General features: G+C 38.4%; 2 protein-coding genes across 3 annotated transcripts in view; both read left to right on the top strand.

The window, feature by feature from the left end:
* Positions 1-565: 565 nt before the first annotated feature.
* LOC123505327 (CDK-activating kinase assembly factor MAT1-like) lies at positions 566-15610 on the top strand. Its single transcript, XM_045256516.1, has 7 exons — positions 566-685; positions 6285-6443; positions 9257-9363; positions 9738-9925; positions 14196-14331; positions 14633-14830; positions 15034-15610. Exons 2-7 carry the CDS (start codon positions 6299-6301, stop codon positions 15226-15228), a joined length of 969 nt encoding a protein of 322 aa, XP_045112451.1. The 5' UTR covers positions 566-685; positions 6285-6298; the 3' UTR covers positions 15229-15610.
* A 2480-nt stretch (positions 15611-18090) lies between these two features.
* LOC123505326 (uncharacterized protein DDB_G0271670-like) overlaps positions 18091-22500 on the top strand; it is a 5072-nt gene continuing 662 nt past the window's right edge. Inside the window, exons 1-7 of one of the 2 annotated variants that reach the window (XM_045256515.1) lie at positions 18091-18742; positions 20417-21199; positions 21294-21414; positions 21583-21720; positions 21865-22016; positions 22150-22243; positions 22333-22500. The exon at positions 22333-22500 is cut by the window's right edge and continues 662 nt beyond it. In XM_045256515.1, coding sequence (XP_045112450.1) covers positions 20418-21199; positions 21294-21414; positions 21583-21720; positions 21865-22016; positions 22150-22243; positions 22333-22500 — 1455 coding nt within the window. In that variant the 5' untranslated portion in view covers positions 18091-18742; position 20417. Of the gene's footprint in view, positions 18743-20416; positions 21200-21290; positions 21415-21582; positions 21721-21864; positions 22017-22149; positions 22244-22332 lie in introns of both variants that reach the window. The other variant, XM_045256514.1, reaches the window with a different exon arrangement.

Genomic DNA, 22500 nt, shown 5'->3' with positions numbered 1-22500 from the left:
GAGCCGAAATATCTAATCAAGAAGCTTATATAACTTAAGTTTTAATAAAGACCGATGGTAGCACGCAAGAACTATATAGCCTACATATGAATTATGTAATAAAACGACTTTATTTCTCACACTGCTGGCCACTACGCTATTTACAAAACTAGGCAGCGAAGGTGTTTACTATCAAATGGTATAATCAATGATATCCGCGCTGGCTCCAGTTGTGGACTGGATGGAGTTGCACTTTAAACACTTTTATTGCAAGATGAATCAACCGATTAAGCCGATTAGGTTTTGTTATTGTAGGTAGTACACGACTAGTAAGTAACAGCAGGTAAATAGATATGTGAATGGATGTGACCTACACTGTACCTACTAAAACTGCTGCAGAGAGAGAGAGAGAGAGAGAGAGAGAGAGAGAGAGAGAGAGTCTGTGGCGGGAATTTGAAAAAAAATCCTGTTCTATCAGGTAAGCAAATCACATACGAAACCCAAGAACGCATTATATAACATAACATCGTGCTAATATTAATAATTCTGGTCTGCTAAAAGGTGGTGCGTTAAGTAGAGGGATATTACCTTTACAACGGTACCACCAAACACACACGCACACACTCACAAGTCACAACACAACCAAAACACAGCAACAGTGCCCCAGTGTGGACGACGCGGAACCCTCCACTCTTTTCATTCATAGGTAAATATCTCTTATTCCACATCATTGCCTCTAATTTCCACCTCGATTGGCCAGCGCCTCACGTACTTGTGTCTCCCATGCCTAGAAGAGAAAGGTGAAGGCCAGGGTTGCTTACATCATTATTCTCAGTAGTACTCTCCCCTGCCTCCCAGTTTTGGCGTCCAGTTTCTCATCCTTGTTCCAGAAATATTATTTGAGTCACGTGCGACTTGCAGAATGTTAACTGTACTGTCAGACTTTCTGTTACCACTTCCATGTGTTTTCCTGCTTTGAAGAGAGAAAGGGCGAGCTAACTCCAGGCAGCACATCTATGCGTTGCACAATATTTACACTATTGGAAAGAAGATTTTAATTAATAAGTGATAGATATTTTCGTGCATGCATAAGTGTCCTACATGCTCATCTGAGGACATACTTTTAATCTTCATGACATCTGTCTATCTAATTAACTCACTTCTGGCTTGCCTTCCATCTGGTGTAGTGTAGTAGTTGCTGAGTACTGTTGGGTGAGACACACAGTTGATGCACATATTTGATTCATTACATTGCAGAAAGTATTCAGATTCAGCAAGTAAGTGAAGGTGGCTCTGTGTGAACCAACACTTGTGTAACTGAGATGAAATATTGATTCATTGATTTACTTGTGCAAACATGAAATTGAACTTTGTTTGTCAGCTCAGAAGTCAATAAACAAAATCTTAAGGTGGAATATCTTGCAAATGAGGAATTAAGTATAGGGTTATTAATAATTTATTAAGAATACTTTGGGATTGGATTGATTTTGCATCAGTGGAATATGACAATAGGAAACATTATTATGGTATTACCTATATACTCTATTTAGCAGTATGACTTGAATATGGGATGAGAAATAATATTTTTACATTACTTTTAAGTATAATGCAAAGACATTAAGGTCATTGATGCTTATTGTTTTATTGAGCTATATATATATATATATATATATATATATATATATATATATATATATATATATATATATATATATATATATATATATATACATACATACATAACATTTGAAAAAATGGTTCCTTTAAAAGTGTTGGACACTATTATATATATATATATATATATATATATATATATATATATATATATATATATATATATATATATATATATATATACACACACACGCATATGAACAGGAATATGAACAGAGGGTGGTGGAAAACTGTGATAGTGACCCAAAAATGTTTTACAAATTCATAAATGGAAAACTAAATAAAAGGGAGGTAATAGAAAAGGTAAAAAACGGAGAAGAAGTATATGAAGATGCTGAAGAGATAGCTGAAATTTTGAACGACAACTTTTGCAAAGTGTTTACAAAGGAGGAGCATTTTATGGGAGGAAGGCCTACGGAAATAAAGCAAATGCAGGACATCATGGTTACTAAGGTAGATGTAAGGAAAATTATAAGCAATCTGGATATTAATAAATCAATGGGGCCTGATGGCATATCTGGGAGGTTGCTAAAAGAATGTAAGGATCAATTGTTGAACCCCATATTTGATATTGTGGAAACCTCCATACGAACAGGATTAGTCCCGAAAGAGTGGAAAAGAGCTGACATTGTGCCTATATATAAGAATGGTAGTAGAATGGAACCGCTAAATTATAGACCAGTATCGTTGACTAGTATATTGTGCAAGGTATGTGAAGAAGTAATTAAAGCTAAGTGGAGTGAGTATCTAGAAAGTGAAAACATTCTGAGTGAAAGGCAGTTTGGTTTCAGAAAAGGAAGATCGTGTGTATCCAATTTATTATGTTTTTATTCAAGAGTGACTGACATACTACAACATAGAGAGGGATGGGTGGATGCTATCTACCTGGACTTGAGAAAGGCCTTTGATAAAGTACCACACAATAGACTGATGTGGAAACTAAAGATGATTGGAGGAGTAAATGATAAACTAGCAAAATGGATGGAAAATTACTTAATGGGAAGAGAAATGAGAACAGTGGTGAGAGGAAGGAAGTCCGAGTGGAAGAAGGTAACCAGTGGAGTTCCACAAGGGTCAGTGCTGGGTCCCATCATGTTTTTGATTTATGTTAATGATATGCCAGTAGGAATTGACAGTTATATGAACATGTTTGCGGACGATACTAAAATTATGAGGAGAGTAAAGAATGTGGAAGATTGTAACAAGTTACAGGAAGATCTTGATAAAATATATGAGTGGAGTAAAGAGTGGCAGATGGAATTTAATATAGACAAGACCCATGTTATGAAAATGGGAAGAAGTAGATACAGACCAAACTGGGATTACAGGCTGGGTGATGAGAAAATTAAAGAGACCAATGAGGAGAAAGACTTAGGAGTAACCGTGCAAAACACTTTGTCACCGGAGAAACACATTAACAAGATTTTTTGGAAAACATACAACATGCTTCAAAATATTGGCCTTGCATTCCACTACCTAGATGAAGGAATGATGAAGAAGATATTATGTACCTTAATAAGACCCCAGTTAGAATATGCAGCATGTGTCTGGTCACTGCATATGAAGAAAAATGTGAAGAAGGTAGAAAGGGTACAGAGGCTGGCAACAAGGATGGTACCAGGACTCAGGAGTTAGACTATGAGGAAAGACTGAGGAAGCTGGGGCTGACCACATTAGAAGAGAGAAGAACAAGAGGAGACATGATAACTATGTATAAATTGGTGAACAAGATTGACATACTGGATAGAGAGTTGATAAAGGTGACCACAAGTAATCATCTCCGAGGACATGGAAAAAAGCTAATAAAGGACATCTGTCTAAATGACGTGAGAAAATACAGTTTCCCGCATCGTAGCATTGATAAGTGGAATAAACTGAGCAGTGATGTCGTTGATGCGGTGTGTGTCAATCAGATGAAAGAGAGATATGACAGGAATGGACAAGGAGACAGGACACAGAGAGCTTAGCTCGGGCCCTGTAATACACAAATAGGTAAATACAAATAGGTAAATACACACACACACACAGACATGAGTGTGCATAGTTTTAAAGAAAAATTGGATAAGTGTAGATATGGAGACAGGGCCACATGAGCATAAAGCCCAGGCCCTGTAAAACTACAACTAGGTAAATACACACACACACACACACACACACACACACACACACACACACACACACACACACACACACACACACACACACACACACACACACACACACACACACACACACACACCGCGTAGTGTAGTGGTTAGCACGCTTGACTCACAATCGAGAGGGCTGGGTTCAAATCCCGGTAAGCGGCGAGGCAAATGGGCAAATTTCTTAATGTGTGGCCCCTGTTCACCTAGCAGTAAATAGGTACGGGATGTAACTTGAGGGATTGTGGCCTCGCTTTCCCGGTGTGTGGAGTATGTTATGTGGTCTCAGTCCTACCCGAAGATCGGTCTATGAGCTCTGAGCTCGCTCCATAATGAGGAAGACTGGCTGGGTGACCAGCAGACGACCGAGGTGAATCACACACACACACACACACACACACACACACATATGTAAATATGGAGACAAGTCACTATGAGCCCTACTTGAACAATGTAATGCACAACTAGGTAAATAAACACACACACACACACACACACACACACACACCGGCCTGGTAGCTCAGTGGTTAGAGCGCTGGCTTCACAAGCCAGAGGACCGGGGTTCGATTCCCGGCCGGGTGGAGATATTTGGGTGTCTCCTTTCACGTAGCCCTGTTCACCTAGCAGTGAGTAGGTACGGGATGTAAATCGAGGAGTTGTGACCTTGTTGTCCCGGTGTGTGGTGTGTGCCTGGTCTCAGGCCTATCCGAAGATCGGAAACAATGAGCTCTGAGCTCGTTCCGTAGGGTAACGTCTGGCTGTCTCGTCAGAGACTGCAGCAGATCAAACAGTGAATCACACACACACACACACACACACACACACACACATATATATATATATATATATATATATATATATATATATATATATATATATATATATATATATATATATATATATATATATATATATATATATATATATATATATATATAGTGTCCAAGGCTTTTAAAGGAACCATTTTTTCCAATGTTATGTAGGTATGTAATTTGTTTATCTGATGGAGCAAGAATCAAAGTTGTGCTTTGTACATAAGAATGTAAGAAACAACAAGAGGCCACCTGGCCTACATGTGGTTGTCTCCATAATAATATAAGTGAAAGCCAGCTAGGATGATATTTATTAACCACTTTTCTTTATATGGGACCTCATGTTTTACTTGTATTTTTAGTTGGCACAATTCCTAAGTGTAGGATGAAACTCATTCTAACTGATTACCTACCAGGTAATGGGAGTTGTTGGAAATTATCCACTAGATGTCATCATTACTGAATGAGCTTGAATATTATTGTATATCCCTTGTGCATACAGATGCATAGAATATTGATCATTATGATACTTCTAAAATTGTGCATCAGTTTTTAAATATCTTGTATGGATGATTTTGAGAGAAGTTGGTCAAAACAAGTATTTTTTGTGATTGTCTAGTAATACTATTATTGATATATATCTTAGATGTAAGATACTGCAAGTTTTAAAATTTAATGGTTTCAATAATGAATAAGATAATACGACTGTACCATATAGTATGACACAACATACTCAGTAACATGATGATATGTGGATGTAGTTATTTCTGTGGTTATTTTAGGCATCTCTTTGACAAAGTGAACTATAAGGCAAAGTTATCATCTCTCAGGACTGCACTGGCGTAATGGGAGAGGAATACAACTATAATAGTGTCCAGCTACTTAATCCATTGTTTGTATTGTAGTGGTAAGGACACTGTAGCTGGAATTATTAGGTTGTTCAACAATGTGTTTGTTACATTCATGTAAGGCAGGTCAGTCAGATGTTTGTTTTGGCAGGCATTACTCTTACCAGGACACTCAAGTTGTATATTTTCAATTATAATTGTTGTTTCCATGTACTACAAGGAAGTTGATTTATGTAATTTGGATTTAAGTGGTACAGAGATGTTGTCTTAATTTTTACCGTCGTCTGCATTAATACTATTCCAGTTAATGGTATACTTATTTGAAGATGACCAAGTTAATCAAAATGCCAATTCAATAGAAAACCAACTTAAATACTTTTTTTCATGAATAGAATTTCATTTTATCTGTTTCACAACTTAGAAGGATTTCTTAATGTATTATGTTGAATCATATGCTAGGCATTTTTGATATTGCTTTTATATGTGAGAAAGGAACTCAGTGACAATCATTAGTTTTACCAAAGTCCCATTTCTTCAAATTAGTATCTTAGTATTATAATTCACAATTGTTTTGTCATGTAGGAGGGGAACTGCCAAGGACTGGTAGTTCCATTTAAAACTGTTTTCCAAAAAAACAAATTCATGGAATTTTGGGTTAGGTCTCTATTGATATCCAGGACTTGACAAAATTAGACATCCAAAGGGACAATTAAAGAAGGTGTGAGATAGTTTCCATTTTCAAAGTTCAGCTATAGATTTCTTTATTCACAAATGGGTTTTGGGTGGTGATGGTGATGACGTCAGATTCAGAGTTCTCATATTTCCAGGTGTATATATCAGGATGGGGGACTACTACGATGCATCTTACGAGACGCAGTGCCCACAATGCAGGAGCACCAAGTATCGAAATCCACAGATGAAACTGATGGTTAATGTCTGTGGCCACCCAATGTGTGATTCTTGTGTTCGAATGTACTTCATTAAGGGTGAGGCAACATTTTTTTTTTTTTTTTATTATTTCATCTTCTAATATGTTTGTTAAACCATGTTGGGTTTTCTAGCCATGAGACAATGAATCATTACATTATTTCTGACATGGGATGGGGAAACGTTTTTCACACACCTCTGCCAAAGGTTTGCAGAGTTCTGCAGTGATTACATACATGTTCTAAAATGTGACTGAGAGGAAAGGAGAGAAGGTTATTTTCATTCATGTAATAAGACATGGTGTCCTGCCTCTCATATCTCTATAAGAGATGTCAATCTGGTTTAAAGGTACATAAATCTCAGTACTTTTGCTAAACTAGCACATAACAATAATTTTTGGTGTTTAGTATTGTCATGTAATTGACAAAGGAAAACAGACAAGAAATTGAGATGACATACATTAAGAGGTAAACAAAGACTTGGCAACTCACTAGAAGAGCTAGAATATAAGTTTAAATCAAGTGTGTGTTTTACAAGAACTTGTTGGCCACTGGAGCAGTAAGGTTGTTTGGCTTAGTAGTGATTTAGCATCTTTCACCTGGATGTTGTGTGCTGAAGTGCTTACCCTTGTTCACTTGCATACACAAAGAGAATACGTAGATAGATATAGATTGCCATAAATCCCTAAAGTAGACTACTATAATTTCCATATACTGTATACAGATCTTCCTATCAGTCTTTCCTGATCTCAGTGATTGCAGTTAATAGCTTTTCTTTATGTACAGTCAGCTCTCAACTTTTTTTTTTTTTTTTTATGTTATGGCCTATAGCACCTGTAGGCATACTTGAAGAATATATATGGGAAGTGCTGTTAAGCTTCTGCCCATTGGTGGGACAGGCAATTTTATTTATAGTGGTACCCATATTAGGGCCCATATTACCATCCAAGTGCATCTTTGGTGTAGCCACGTAGAACTTGGGTATCATGGTGACATGTAGGTACCTTTAAACCACTTGGCAAATGGCAAAGCTTCAAAGTGGTATGTGGTGGGATTCGAATCTATGTGTGGACATCTGCCCGATCCCACGCTCAACACCTTATCAACTACGCCACCACCTCCCTATATGTAGAGTTAGGTAACAGACTTGTCTGTAATGTTGAAAATATGAATAATTAGTTGTTCCCTCTAAAAGATCTTTTCCTTGTTTGATGGGATGCTACTTTACACATTTGTGATCCTTCCTGTAGCCTTGCTTCAATATTGAAAAGCCCCATTTATATGCATCAACAAGTACTTCCTTTTTTATATTTTGTAAAAAAAGCAAACAAACAAACAAATTATGTAGTGACTTGGTTGAGGATTCCCTTCTGTATATTTAGTAAAGTGAGTATACAGAGATTTGGCTTTCTCTTGGATTATTTGGCAGTCACTGCTGTTCTTTTCTGGTGCTGGTCCTCAATCCAAAGATATAATGCATTCTGTATGTTCACCATTGCCTTCTCCCTTGCATGACTTAGTCTTAGAGTATGAATGTTATTTAGTACTGTATTGAACACTGACATTTACTGTTGATAAAATTTATTTTCTGGTGGAGTGTATGGTATTCTCATTCACAAGGTATTGTCTTCCTACAGTAGCATGCAACATCCCTTCCTTATTTAAAAAAAAAAAATACTCCATCTTTTTCTTTAGAATAATCAAACTTTTATGCATAGAGGTGTCTCCAGCAAGTGTCTTGGAAGGTCTCTTGAGGGCCATAGTGAAAATATGATGATGCTAACACAAATATGGTCATGTGTGAGTGAGCATGAGGGAGAAGGACATTTGTATAGTAGTGGGAAGTGTACACTGTATGCAAGCTGTCAGAAATGTACACAATTGGTTACCAAAAACACATTAAATTGACAATGCTGTTGGACAGTGGAAGGATTGTGGCTTGGTATGGGAGGCAGTGTACATATATGTACATGCATGTGTATGTTCAGCCTGTGATTGTTGAGGACCAACTGTATATTTCTTTAAAACTCTTAAGTGGCAGAAACTATGAGTAAGAATTTTACTTCTAAAAAAAATTGTTTCTGATGAAATGTACATCAGTCTTAAATGTTACCTTTATCTGCCATAGAGAACCATCACTTGTTTTTAGAGTGACTCATTCTGTGATCAACTCCAAACCATCTATCTACATCCATCTTGTTAGAGGCATGAGACGGCTGTTAGATTAAATGTACTTCAAATATGAACTAGAACATTCTTTTAAAACCATATTTTGATCACTCTATCTATCTCTATATGGCCAAACCATCAATCCCACATAGGATGGTGCAGACAAAGCACCACACTCTCATACACACATCATTCATATACTTAGCTTCATATTTAGATGGAAATGCATAAGAAATTGATTCTTCTCTCTAATGTTTGTGTTCTGAGGTGAAAGCAATGGCCATAAATGACTCTCAAAGCCATCCTTGATACCCACCCATGCTGTGTGCCAGACTTCCTTCCCTCTCATTCCCTTCAGTTTTGTGAGTTTTTTTTTTTTTTTTTTTTTTTAAGGGTCTGAGGTACTAAGAAAGTAAGCATTACTCCATACTTGGAGATGCTTACAACTTCAACTGCTGCTTTTGTGTTTATTTATTATTTATTTGTGTGTGCCATTAGCCTCATATCTGAAAGGACTATGGCAGTTCTTTTGTTACATATATTACATAATGGAAAATGAATCATTAGGTCCTTTGCTATTTTAAAGCCAAATTGCATGTCATCTAAGCTCTTTCTGTCTTATTGTTCACATGGAATTATTATTGTATTTATCATTTTCCTAAGTTATAATATAGTATAAGTGGTAGAGTATTTTTGCATTGCAGAATCAGCTCCCTGTCCAGAGTGTGAAATTATCCTCAAGAGGTCAAAGTTTCGTGTCCAGATATATGAAGATCCTTTAGTAGAAAAAGAGCTTGCTATTCGAAGAAAGGTATAGTAGTAGTGTGGCTTTGTGTGTCCACCTTTGAGATGTACCTTTGTGTGGAAATGATGACTGGTACTGCACAGAACAAATTTATGAATAGATAGGTCTAATATCCAGAAATACTGTTCTATCATGTGACAGATTTTGTAGTTTTATATTTACCACAAATATCACAACTTAGTGTTATCTTTTTGATGCAATGAAATAGAAAGATATTTTTGTTGCATCAGATGAGTAAATAGAAACATGAGTAGTTAAGATAAGCTATGTCTATTTTGTGTTACTTTCCACTTGGATATTTGGTCTCATTATTCTCTGTTTTAAAGCTGTGGCTGACTTCAGATGAGTAATGTTTTCTAATGTTTATTTATTTTTTTCAGGTAATGAAAGTTTACAATATGTCTGAAGATGACTTTCCCACCCTAGAAGAATGGAATGCATACTTAGAAGAAATAGAAGAAATAGTGTACAATATTACCAATGATATCAATAAGCCAGAAATGGAAAAGAAAATAGAAAACTATGAGAAGCAGAACAAAAATGAAATTAGGAAGAATTTTGGCAAAAAGTAAGAACATCATCTCTCTCTGTACCAGATGCAATTTCCTGAGGACATCTCCAGGAAGATAGCCATGATGGAACAGTTCTTTATTCATTCCTGTCTTTGCATTGTACTGTATATGCTAATTCCTTAATTTTTCTGCCCTCCATTCCAGAAATAGGTGTGCTGTGTGTTATCACTAATGTAAAATAGAAAGATAAATTTTCAAAGTGTGTGAGAGAGAGAGAGAGAGAGAGAGAGAGTATTTAGGTACTTAGTTGTATTTACCTAGTTGTATTGTACAGGGTTTGAGAGGGGCTCATAGTGTCTTGTCTCCATTCATCCAATTTTTCTTTAAAGTTATGCACATTATGTGCTGTAACAGCTTCATCACTCAGTGCATTGCACTTTTCCACCATTTTATGTTGAAAACTGTATTTTCCAATATCCTTCACACATTGCCTCATCCTAATCTACTTTACGTATCCTCTTGTCTTTCTAGCTTCTTCTGTCACCAGCACCAGGTCTTCCTTGTCTACCTTTTCAATGCCGTTTACTATTTTATACATTGTTATATAGGTCTCCTCATTCTCTTATATCTCGTAAGGTTGGCAGTCCCATTTCCTTCAGTCTTTTTTCATATGTTAGATCTTTTAGTTCCAGCACCATCTTTGTAGCTATCTTCTGAATCCATTCTAATCTTCTTATATCTTTTTGAGAGCTCGGTGACCACACCACTGATGCATATTCCAGCTTTGGACGTATCATGCTTGTGATAATTTTTTTTCCATCATATCTTTGTCCATGAATTGAAATGCCACTCATATATTAGCTGACATTTTATATGGAGTGTGTAATTCACCTCGGTCGCCTGCTGGTCACCCAGCCAGTCTTCCACATTATGGAGCGAACTCAGAGCTCCGTAACGGGTGTGTGTGTGTGTGTGTGTGTGTGTTCACTGTTTGATCTGCTGCAGTCTCTGACGAGACAGCCAGACGTTACCCTACGGAACGAGCTCAGAGCTCATTATTTCCGATCTTGGGATAGGCCTGAGACCAGGCACACACCACACACCGGGACAACAAGGTCACAACACCTCGATTTACATCCCGTACCTACTCACTGCTAGGTGAACAGGGGCTACACGTGAAAGGAGACACACCCAAATATCTCCACCCGAACCCCGGTCATCTGGCTTGTGAAGCCAGCGCTCTAACCACTGAGCTACCGGGCCGTGTGTGTGTGTGTGTGTGTGTGTGTGTGTGTGTGTGTGTGTGTGTGTTACCTAGTTGTATTTACTTAGTTGTATGTTACAGGGTTCGAGCAGGGCTCATAGTGACCTGTCACCATATCTACTCATCTAACTTCTCCTTAAATTTGCACACACTTTCTGCTGTTACAATCTCTTCACTTAATCCATTCCAGATGTCTACTGTCCTATGTGGAAAACTGAACTTCTTGATATTCCTATGACACTTACTTTTCATGATTTTCTTGGAATGTCCTCTTGTTTGTCTGTCTCCCTGCTTCGTCAGTGTATCCAAGTGTATCTATCTTCTCCATACGGTTTACTAACTTATACATCGTTATCAAGTCTCCTCTTTCCCGTCTATCCTTCAAAGTTGGTAGCTCCATCTCCTTCAGTCTTTCTTCATAGGGAAGATCTTTTATTTCAGAGATCATCTTTGTCGCCTATATGGAGACCATACCACTGCTACATATTCTAGTCTAGGTCTTATCATAGTAGTTGATATCTTTTACATCATACTTTTATCCATGTAATTGAATACTACCCTGATGTTCGTTAGTGTCTTGTATATTGAAGCAAATAATCCATTTATATGTCTTTCTGGAGTCAGGGTGTCTTGTATAATCACTCCCTGGTCTTTCTCTTCTCTTCTTTTCATTATAATCTCTTCTCCCATTTTATATTTCCATGTAGGTCTTCTGTTACTTTTACCCATTTCCATTACATGGCATTTCTTAGTATTAAATTCTAATTTCTACTTCTGGCTCCATCTCCAGATCTTATCAATATCTTTCTCCAATTCCATACAATCATTTTGGTTTTTTATAACTCTCAAAAGCTTGGCATCATCTGTAAACAAATTTATGTAGCTACTCAAACCCTCTTGTATATCATTGACATATATTTGGAACATTATTGGTGCCAACACCGAACTCTGTGATGCGCCACTGGTTACAGCGCTTCAACTTGATGGTGTATCTCTTATCACTATCCTTATTTCCCTATCTGTTAAGTAATCTTTCATCCAATTTAAGATATATCCCTTAATTTCGCCCATGTGTTATATTTTCCATAAGAGTCTTCTGTGTGGTACTCTGTCAAAAGCCTTTTTAATATCTAGATACACTGCATTCATTCATCCATCTCTTCCTTGTACTTCATCTATTACTCTTGTATAAAAGCTTAGTAAGTTTGTTATACATGATCTTCCTTTTCTAAAACCAAGTTGGGAGTTATTAATTATTTCATTTCTCTCCAGATATTCCAACCATTTTCCTTTGATAACAATTTCACAGATCTTACCCACCACACTAGTTAGTGACACTGGTCTATAATTTAGGGGCTCAGTCATTTTTCCTCCTTTGTATAATGGGACTATATTGGCTCTTTTCCATTCCTTTGGTACCTTCCCTTCCCTTAAAGAGTTGTTAATTACATCCCAAATTGGTTCTACCAGTTGCTCACTACATTCCCTTTGTGTCCATCCTGACACTCCATCTGGTCCCATTCCCTTCCTCAGATCCACCTTTTCTAGCAATTCTCTATTTTTGTTTTTTTTTACCACGATGTCTCTTAATCCTTCCTGTGCCGCTGGGTTGACTGGTGTGTGTGTGTGTGTGTGTGTGTGTGTGTGTGTGTGTGTGTGTGTGTGTGTGTGTGTGTGTGATTTAGGAGTCATAGTTAGCTCCAATCATGGTACAAGGAAGCAATGTATTGAGGCCAGGAATAAGGCGAATAGAGTACTGGGATTCATTTTTAGAAGTGTTAAAAGCACAAGTCCAGAAGTAATACTGAAATTATACTTGGCGCTGGTCAGGCCACATCTTGACTAGGTGGTACAGTTCTGGTCCCCACATTTTAGGAGGGATATAGCTCTGTTGGAGTCAGTGCAAAGGAAGATGACTAAAAAGATACAGGGAATGAGAGATATTCCCTTTGAAGAGAGACTGAAAAAACTCAATCTGCATTCCTTAGAGAGACATAGGTTAAGAGGAGACCTGATAGAAGTATTTAAGTGGTATAAAGGTTTTAACAAAGGGGACATGGATGTAGTTCTTAGGATCAATAGCAGGGACAGAACCAGAAATAATGGGTTTAAACTTGAAAAATTCAGGTGAGAAATGGGAAGAAACTGGTTTTTAAACAAAGTGGCTGATAAGTGGAATGGTCTTAGTGGTCATCTAGTCAGAGCTGAGTCAATAGGGAGCTTTAAAAGAAGGTTAGATAAGTTTATGGATGGGGATGATAGTTGGAATTAGGTAGCTTAAACACACTGGGACTGCCTCGTATAGGCCTGGTGGCCTCTTGCAGCTTCCCTCTTTTCTTATGTTCATATGTTCTTATGTGTGTGAATAAATAGGGACTCTTCTGCCTTGACCCTTCTCTTGGGGACTAAGGGAAGACATCAAAATATATATATATATATATATATATATATATATATATATATATATATATATATATATATATATATATATATATATATATATATATATATATATATATATATATATATATATATATATATATATATATATATATATATATATATATATATATATATATATATATATATATATATATATATATATATATATATATATATATATATATATATATATATATATATATATATATATATATATATATATATATATATATATATATATATATATATATATATATATATATATATATATATATATATATATATATATATATATATATATATATATATATATATATATATATATATATATATATATATATATATATATATATATATATATATATATATATATATATATATATATATATATATATATATATATATATATATATATATATATATATATATATATATATATATATATATATATATATATATATATATATATATATATATATATATATATATATATATATATATATATATATATATATATATATATATATATATATATATATATATATATATATATATATATATATATTTGTACTAGTCTAAATGCATCTGCTAATTTTCCTCACTAATTCTCAAACCTGCAGGAGCCGTGCTGATGAAGAGATTGAAAGACAACTGGACTCAGAATTAATGAAGGGACTAGAGAGGCAAAGAATCCTTAGAGAGGAACAGGAACAGTCCATGATATCAAGACAACGTAACAAAACATCCTTGATAAAAGTAATAATTGCTTAATGCTTATGTACAGTATGTCATGGTTACTATTGCACTGTGATGTGTACATGAATCAGGTTATCTATTATTGCTATGTGTTAATGCTTTCTGGTTTCAATATACATTCCATTTTCTCTTCCCATCCAATTACGTAAATTTTATATACATTATTTCTTTTATTTTTTTGTGTATCATCATATGTCAGAAACACAATTATTGATGGAAGAGACCAATATTGTTAGTACAATCTGAAGTATGTAATATGAAAACCATTAGATGCTCAGATTACTTACTGTACCATTTCCAGGATCTCATGGCAGCTTCTGAGGGAGCTGCTTCACTTGTTGTCCAGACACATTCAGAGAGACTTAAGGAGGAACAGAAAAGAGAAAATCAAAAGAAAAAAGAACAGGAATTGGCTTTAGCTGCAAAGGCGAGCGAGTTCTCATCCGGTGTCAAGATTGGCTTTGCCAACCTGTCATCAGCACCAGTAAAGCCAGTCAAGGTAATCTCTTCCATTGAATCTCTAACAGCTAAATTATAAAAACACTCCATATTAAGATTATGTCAAGCTCTTCAATAAGGAAAATGTAATATTTTTTGTACCTATTGCACCTTCTCACTGAGTTTCTTCTGTACTCATTATTATTATCTGGCTGAATAATCATTACCTCCATTCCATTCTTTTGACAAAAATTACTTCTTCAGGAGGAGTTGTACCGCTACGAGCCACCTGTCCTCTCTGCTACCTTACCAGCCCCATCTTGGGATGAACTGGAAGAAGGCGGTTACCTCCACCATGTGCGACGAGCTTCCCCACAGGCTATGGCTGGTGGATATTCTGAGCACTATGCCTGCCTCAGGGCACTGCAGGATTTCATGTCTTCACACTTCCTTAGCTGAGGAAATTGGTAGGCTTAGGGTAATTTGTAAGCCTCCTGAAAGGACCTTTCTCTTCTGCCTTTTCATCTGAGTGTTAGTGTTGTGAGGAATGTATTTTGACTACTAAAGATATTTTTGTTTTATATTTATTTTGGTAATAGAGAGTTGCAAACATAAACTACAGGGATCATTTGAGATAGAGCTTCCAATTGTTTCATGCTCCTATGTAAAAATGTATAATACATTTAGGGAAAATTGGTGCAGTGTTTTGGTAAAAATTAATTTGATAGCAATTTCTATTTAAAAGTGTAAAGAAGTACTGGCAGCACTATGAATGAAAAATAAAGCTTAGTTAAAAAAGTGTTTTATAATGGCAATTTTTTTTTTTTATGTAAGAGGAAAGCTGGCCAAGGGCAAGAAAAGAAAAAAAAGGCTCACTTAGTTGTCTGTCCCAATGCAGGTCTGAGAGAGATGTCTTGAAACCTCCCTCTTAAATGAAGTCATCATAGAAATTTGGAAATACAGAAGCAGGTAGGGAGTTCCAGAATTTACCAGAGAAAGGTATGAATGGTGAAGAGTACTAATTAGCTTTTGCATTAGAGAGTTAGACAGAATAGAGGTGAGAGGAAGAAGAAAGCCCTGTGCAGCAAGGCTGTAGGCAGGGATGGATTTAGGAATTTGGGGGCCCTAGGCAAAGATAGGTGTAGGGGCTCCTCCACACCTTTTATTTTAGGGATGCACCTGTCTTCCTGAATCCTTTCTTTCTGCACAAGCGGAGATGGACTAATCCAATATAGTGGGGAGTGAAGGAGGGGCCCTGTTTTCTTTATACATCCATAGGGGTCCCTGAGACACAATAGGATAATCATTCTGCTGGCATTTTAGCAAATGGATTTTAATAAAAAACAAATAATGTGTCCAAGTAATAAAACCTCTATTAACCATAAGTGTATGAAGAGTTTCATGGGGTCTCCAGAAACTTGGGGCCCTACGCAACTGCCTAGTGTTGCCTAATGGTAAGTCGGCTATTGGCTGTAGGAGGAGGAGAGGCATGCATTTAGCAAGATCAGAAGAGCAGTTAGATGGTCAGGAATATGAGTAGGGTGTTGCACCAGTGGCTCTAGCCGGTGGTGAACATTGAATTTTCTAAGGATTGAGATCTCTGTGAAGGGATAGAAAGAGAATGTGCTTCACTCTGGGAGTTGGATAATCAAAGGATTTCTTATAGTTAGAAGAGTTAGGGGAGAGGTAGACCTCACAGATAAATTTAGTTAGAGTGACTTTTAAGTTGAAGCCAGATGGTGGAAAACTTTGAAGATTCAAGAGTGTGGGCATGAGAGCAAGTCAAATTGTTGTGCACATAGATGCACATAGGTACACATAAATTAGAACTAGTGCTATTAGAGCTCACTGGGAGTTGATAATCATTTTGGTAGCTGTCTACTACCTCCTCCCCTTCACTGTCAACACATTTTATTTTCATGACATGTTGAAAATTTGTAGAATTTATGGGTGAAATTGTCACTCTTTATGTTTGTTGAGGATAGTCTAGCTACTTCATTTTGAATGAATGAGGGACTGCAGTCTTTGTTCATATTTTCTCTCACTTCCTTATCCAAAGAATGGCATATGAATCCTGGTTACTATTCATCCATGTGACTGAAAGGTTTTCAAGCATGGCTTTATGCTGACTAAAGACTTGGATACTAGATCAAGTGAATGGTGGCTGGAGCTGAATTTAGTTAACTGTGAGTGAGCTAAGATTCTTTTTTTTTTCAATTTGTAAGATGAAATGTGAGATGTGTGAACTTGTTAGCAGGACTTGTAAGGGATGGATAGTTGGTGTAAAGGAAGCCTTAAGCTTTGGGTAGAGAAATGACATTGGAGTAATTAATAGAATGGATGTATGTGACAGAAGTGAATGGAAAGTAATTGTGAGTGTGTGTGAGGAGTGACGTAGCCCTGTGATGTCTGAAGGAAACCCCACCCATTGATGGTTGCATACAAGTGTGGAACAGTCTTGTTACTTATTGGTTGTGGAAATTTCTAAAAATTATATTACTTATTTACTTGCATGCATGTGAAGTCTTTAAAAAGAACTCCTTCACCTTCAATAAGGAAAATGGTCATAAAAAAGGTCCAGAAGGTGTGCCTGATAAAGACAGGAAGAAAACAAATAGGAACAGTTTGGGAAACAGGAACAACTGCAAACACAGTAAGCCCATCTCTTCTGGAAGAGATCATTGGTATGATGTTGAGATTCTTTTGAAGGGATGTATCCCAGACAGTATATGTCATATCTTACTGTGGGGAATAAAAATGCAGAGGAGGTGCTGTACTATGTCACATTTGGTGATGAAGAGTGATTGTGATGGCAGAATTTTATGCATTGATACCTAGCTCATCCTCTACTATCCATCCTGACTTGTGTAGTGTTGGGGGAATGATTTTACATTCATGCAGGTAGGATTACAATATTTCTTGATTTGTTTAATGATCTTTCTCGGTATAATGGATGAGAATCAATAGATTATTTTTTATTGAAGACCCCTATTTTCTTAATAAAGTACTAGAGAACATTTTGTGTTCAAATGTTCGAGATCTTGATATTTCCTCGCGCTGTTGTAGCCGCCTTAGGTACTCAAAGGCAGAAGGAACATACACACATAAAAAAAAAAAAAATGTATGCGACAAAAAGTAAAAATTTGTTAATGAGTGTGATATGGTGTTGATAGTTTTTTTTTTTTTTTTTTTTTGTGTGTGTGTGTGTGTGTGTGTGTGTGTGTGTGTGAAAATCCATTAAAATTCATCCAATCCTAGTCAGAAATGCTCATAAACTGTCTTTCCACACGAATTGCGGTGACGTTCCTGCCACAACAGCCACTCATCTAGCTAGCAGTTCAGGGGAGCGCTGCTCATCCCTGGCCGTCATCTATTTTTCTCATTTTTATGTATAGAAAGAAGTCATGATGTTTAGAACTGTTTAAAGTAAACATTATGCAATATTGATAACCACATTTGAAGACAATGAAAAATATTTAATTTTAGTTAGTTGATGGTTAAATTCAAGAAAGAAAACGGAATCTTGAAAACAGAAAACTTGGCCATCCATTCATAGTTCTTGGAGAAACATGATGTTCCAATAATGTCCACCCAGCAAGGCTTTCCACGTGAAGTACACACAATTTGTGGACACCTATAACAATTTCTCATGTAATCTATTTGAACTTTTTCATCTGATGTGTTAAAGGACAAAATATGATGAGATTGGTTAATGTAATGATTTTTAAGACATTTTCACTTCCAGCGAAGTCAGTCGCCTGCATCGTCTGCTGGGGAAAGGGCGCGAAGTATTTTGTCTCCTGCTTATAGTCTTTCTCCATAGATGCTAACCGCATTAGATGTGGAACGGACAGTGGAGGAGAGCCGTGGCTCGGTGGGCGGCCCCCCGTGAAGAGGCGCCGCGCCATGGCCCCGAGGAGAGCCCCATCATAGCCTTCGATCATGTCGGTTGCCTAACGTGAGCCTCGAGAAGGTAAGTCTAATATATTTCCCATCACTATCCGCTTCGGCTATGCAAGGCTGTCTCCAGTGTGACGCCATGCTGTGGGTGTGCCGTCTTGCCATCATCCTGCTCTCCCGGGCTGTCGAGGTGTTCCTTGGGATTTGGGTGTTGCCCTTGGTGTGGGTGGTGTCTTAGCGTCTGGATGGGATCAAATGGTGAATGGTGCCAAGTAAACCTGAGTAACTGGGTCAGGCCTCTGGCGGGGATGTTGGCAGCATCTGGGATCGGATGTCGGTCCCTGCACCAGTGTGTTCCCTGTATGAGTGTGTCCCCAAGGTGTCTCTGGAGCAGGTTGTAGGGCAGGAAGGGCGCAGGACAAACCCATTAACACCATGGTGACAGATTGCGGGAGTGGAGGCAGTCAAGGTGCGAGGCAGTGGTAAAACGAATCATTGTGGATGAATGTGACTTAATTATTGCTTACCTTGATTTTTTTTAACATAGGAAATAGCCTACTGTTTATTCTCTCTCTCTCTCTCTCTCTCTCTCTCTCTCTCTCTCTCTCTCTCTCTCTCTCTCTCTCTCTGTGTGTATATATATATATATATATATATATATATATATATATATATATATATATATATATATATATATATATATATATATATATATATATATATATATATATATATATATATATATATATATATATATATATATATATCCTTAACATGAACACATTCAATAACAACTATGAACTCCGACAGATTTATGAAAGGGGGAACTGAATTATCTCGGATAAATAACTACGAGCATTTGTTTCCTCTGTGTCAATCTGCATTGTAGTACTACTCGTACATACGTACATATTTTCTAGCATGCCAAGCTAGAAGTTTTGTCTTACAAATGCATGGTCAAGGATACACCAATTATTGCCTTATAAACAAACTTCCATCTTGTCCCCATCACCAGTTGTTTTTATAATTGGATAATTGGCACTCCATCTCACTATCAATACCTGAGGTTTCACAATCGAAACTCCAACATGAGGTCCGTGATTGCAGCTGACGAACACTCACAGACACCCACTACACCTATTCCTTAATATTCTGTTTCGTTTTCCTATGTAAACAACAAGAATGAAAAGGGGGAAGTGGAGGGTGTTCATAGAGTTATTAGTACTAGCAAGATGAGTAAAAGAAAAAAAAAGTGAATTCGGTGGTAAGCGTTTTCTATTTTCTCTAGCATGCCTGTTGCTTTTTTTTTTTTCTTTATATCCTAGTTCATATCAGATAATCTCTTACTGCATGAAGTGCTTGACACTGGTATTTGTTTCCAGTAAAGTGTACTCCCTTTACATTCTATGTTGCCTTTCAGAATACCATGTTTTCGAATGTTATCGAATCTTTTTTATTATTCAACTTCAATTTCGCCTTTCTCTTGTGAAAGCTAAGACTTACTCTTAGGATTGTAGCATCCTTAATGAACGATTATTATTATTATTATTATTATTTTTTTTTTTTTTTAGTAAGCATCATGCTATTCTTTCACAGTTCTTCAGTCTGCTTGAAGGAAAGGATGTATTTTTATTGTCATAATGTCCTCGCTAGAATTTTTCATTTTCTAAAGAAATCTATATTTTTGTTACCATTCCCGACACACTTAGCATGGGTTAATTCTTTTTCATCTTTACTCTCGTGGCAGGATGCCTGCTGACGCCGAGACCCCCGTAATGGGGGTTCGGGGGGCGCAGGGAGGCGTGGATGGACAGTTCCCCGCCAAGACATCCTCCAGAGGATCCCTGTCCAGCGTGGTCACTGCCACGCCCTCGTACTCCTCCTCCAGTTCCTCGGTATCATCAGAGGTCACGGGGCAGATGAGGTCGAGCGACTCCCTGTCCTCGGTGGGGTCACCTTCTCCTGCCCCTTGCGAGCACACTGAGGCCCCGACACAGCGTTCGGCAGCCAATTCTGTGCCACCCCTCCCACACCTGCCCATCAGCACCGCCACAACGCTCGCTGAGGATCATGAAAGTCCGGAAGCGACGCCAATATTGAATGTTTCCCGGTGTGTGGAGCCGGCGCCGCCACCCGCTGCGACCCCATCCCCGGCTTCCTCTCATATGTCTTCCCTCGTCGGACAGTCTTCCTCGTCGTCATCGTCATCGTCGTCAAGCTCTTCTATTTCATCTTCCTCGTCGTGTTCTTTTTCTTCTTCCTCTTCTTCCTTCGCTTCTTCACCAGTGTCATCGTCACCACCACCACCCTCAACACCTCTCGATGTCCCGACTCAGGTGGCGTCAATATGCACATCTCAGCTGTCTCCCGCGCTAACTCCTTCCATCTCCCTGGCGCCCGCGTCCTTGCCGCAACTCCTACCCCGCGGCTATTCACCCACTGCTGCTAGGCTGGTGAGGAGCTCCCCGCCGCCCACTATTAGCCTCACGCCCTCCCCGGTGCCGAGAAGGTTCTCCACTGACGTCTCCAGGTAAGACCGAGACACATGGGGATGTGATGCTCAGTAAATACTTGGCTTGGTGTAGATTATGTGTGTGCATGATGGTTGTATTCCTTCGCAGCAGTTCTGAACAGTTGGCTGGTCCTTCCACGCGGCCCCGGGCCCCAAGTCTTGCTCTAACACACCTCACCGCCAGCGACACCGTCCCACCCTGCCTTCACTCACCTCCCCCGTCGTACGATCAGGTCAGAGTCCATTGCACACACACACACACACACACACACACACACACACACACACACACACACACACACACACACACACACACACACACACACACACACACACACACCCGTGCAATATTAGAATAAGAGTTTTTATGCATTTTCCTTTAAGATGTGTCTTTTATGCAGTTATGCAACCCCAACGCGCTGCCGACGTATCAGGAGGCTACCCAAAGCTCCAGCGACAAGCAGCGCCGCGGTGAACAAAGGACAGTGTTTACGCTGCCGTCCAACAGCGAACCCACCACCAACGACCCGCTGGTGCAGGTATATACTCGTATATGTCCCAGACTACCCGATATCCCTCGCGACAATGCAAGAGACCGAGGTGTCCACGTGAGGAAAACTCTTGTGAATATGACAACTTTTCTTTCACGTGTTTCAGTCATTCTGAAGCGTCCGATTTTGCAGGATGGGGAACGAGGGCTTGGGGCAAGCATGCGGGGAGGCATGCTGGCCTCCCTTGCAGCCGAGCTGAGTGACTCTGAGGGCGGCTACTCCACGATCCTAGACGCCATCCCTCACGAACACACCCGTGACCCATGCGCCACCGTCCCCATCAGGTACACTTGCCTTTCTCTTCCCACTTCTTACATCTTGTCTTACTACCAACCAGGCTGTCTTCATTCACAGTGGTGATACAGGGATGATACCAAACAATTTGGACCAATAGTTTACCTCCCTTACTTTTGGCAGATTTCTACAGACCTGTTCATTGCGTCGTTTGCGGCCGGCCAAACTTCAGCCGCTTTGCCTCACCTCAGTTTGCAACAAAGCCCTTGTGAGGAAGGTGAGAGCAGCCTCAGCTTTATCGTGCAACACGCTACAACAATGTTATCATCGCTTTACCTGTATAACGTTCTTTTTCTTCCCCTATAGGAGCTGAACCGAAGGTGGCCTTTCATCGCTGCGGCACGAGAAGACGATCAGTGTCCAGGGCTGCTGCTGGTGGAATGCTCCTCACATCTTACCGTCGCTCACTTGCCTGAGCCTGTGCGGCCAGGAGAGAGCGGAAGCGGCATGTTAAATGCTGGAGGTCCAGCGACT

The sequence above is a fragment of the Portunus trituberculatus genome, chromosome 18 (assembly GCF_017591435.1).
Source record: "Portunus trituberculatus isolate SZX2019 chromosome 18, ASM1759143v1, whole genome shotgun sequence".
Classification (NCBI taxonomy): domain Eukaryota; kingdom Metazoa; phylum Arthropoda; class Malacostraca; order Decapoda; family Portunidae; genus Portunus; species Portunus trituberculatus.
This window is presented reverse-complemented; position numbering and strand designations above follow the sequence as displayed.

Bases quoted from the DNA above. Each gene is read 5' to 3' on its own strand.
- LOC123505327 (XM_045256516.1), top strand. From the start codon at position 6,299: ATGGGGGACTACTACGATGCATCTTACGAGACGCAGTGCCCACAATGC. The intron at 9,364-9,737 runs GTATAGTAGTAG...TATTTTTTTCAG, and splicing joins AGCTTGCTATTCGAAGAAAG to GTAATGAAAGTTTACAATAT. The intron at 14,831-15,033 runs GTAATCTCTTCC...TTACTTCTTCAG, and splicing joins CACCAGTAAAGCCAGTCAAG to GAGGAGTTGTACCGCTACGA.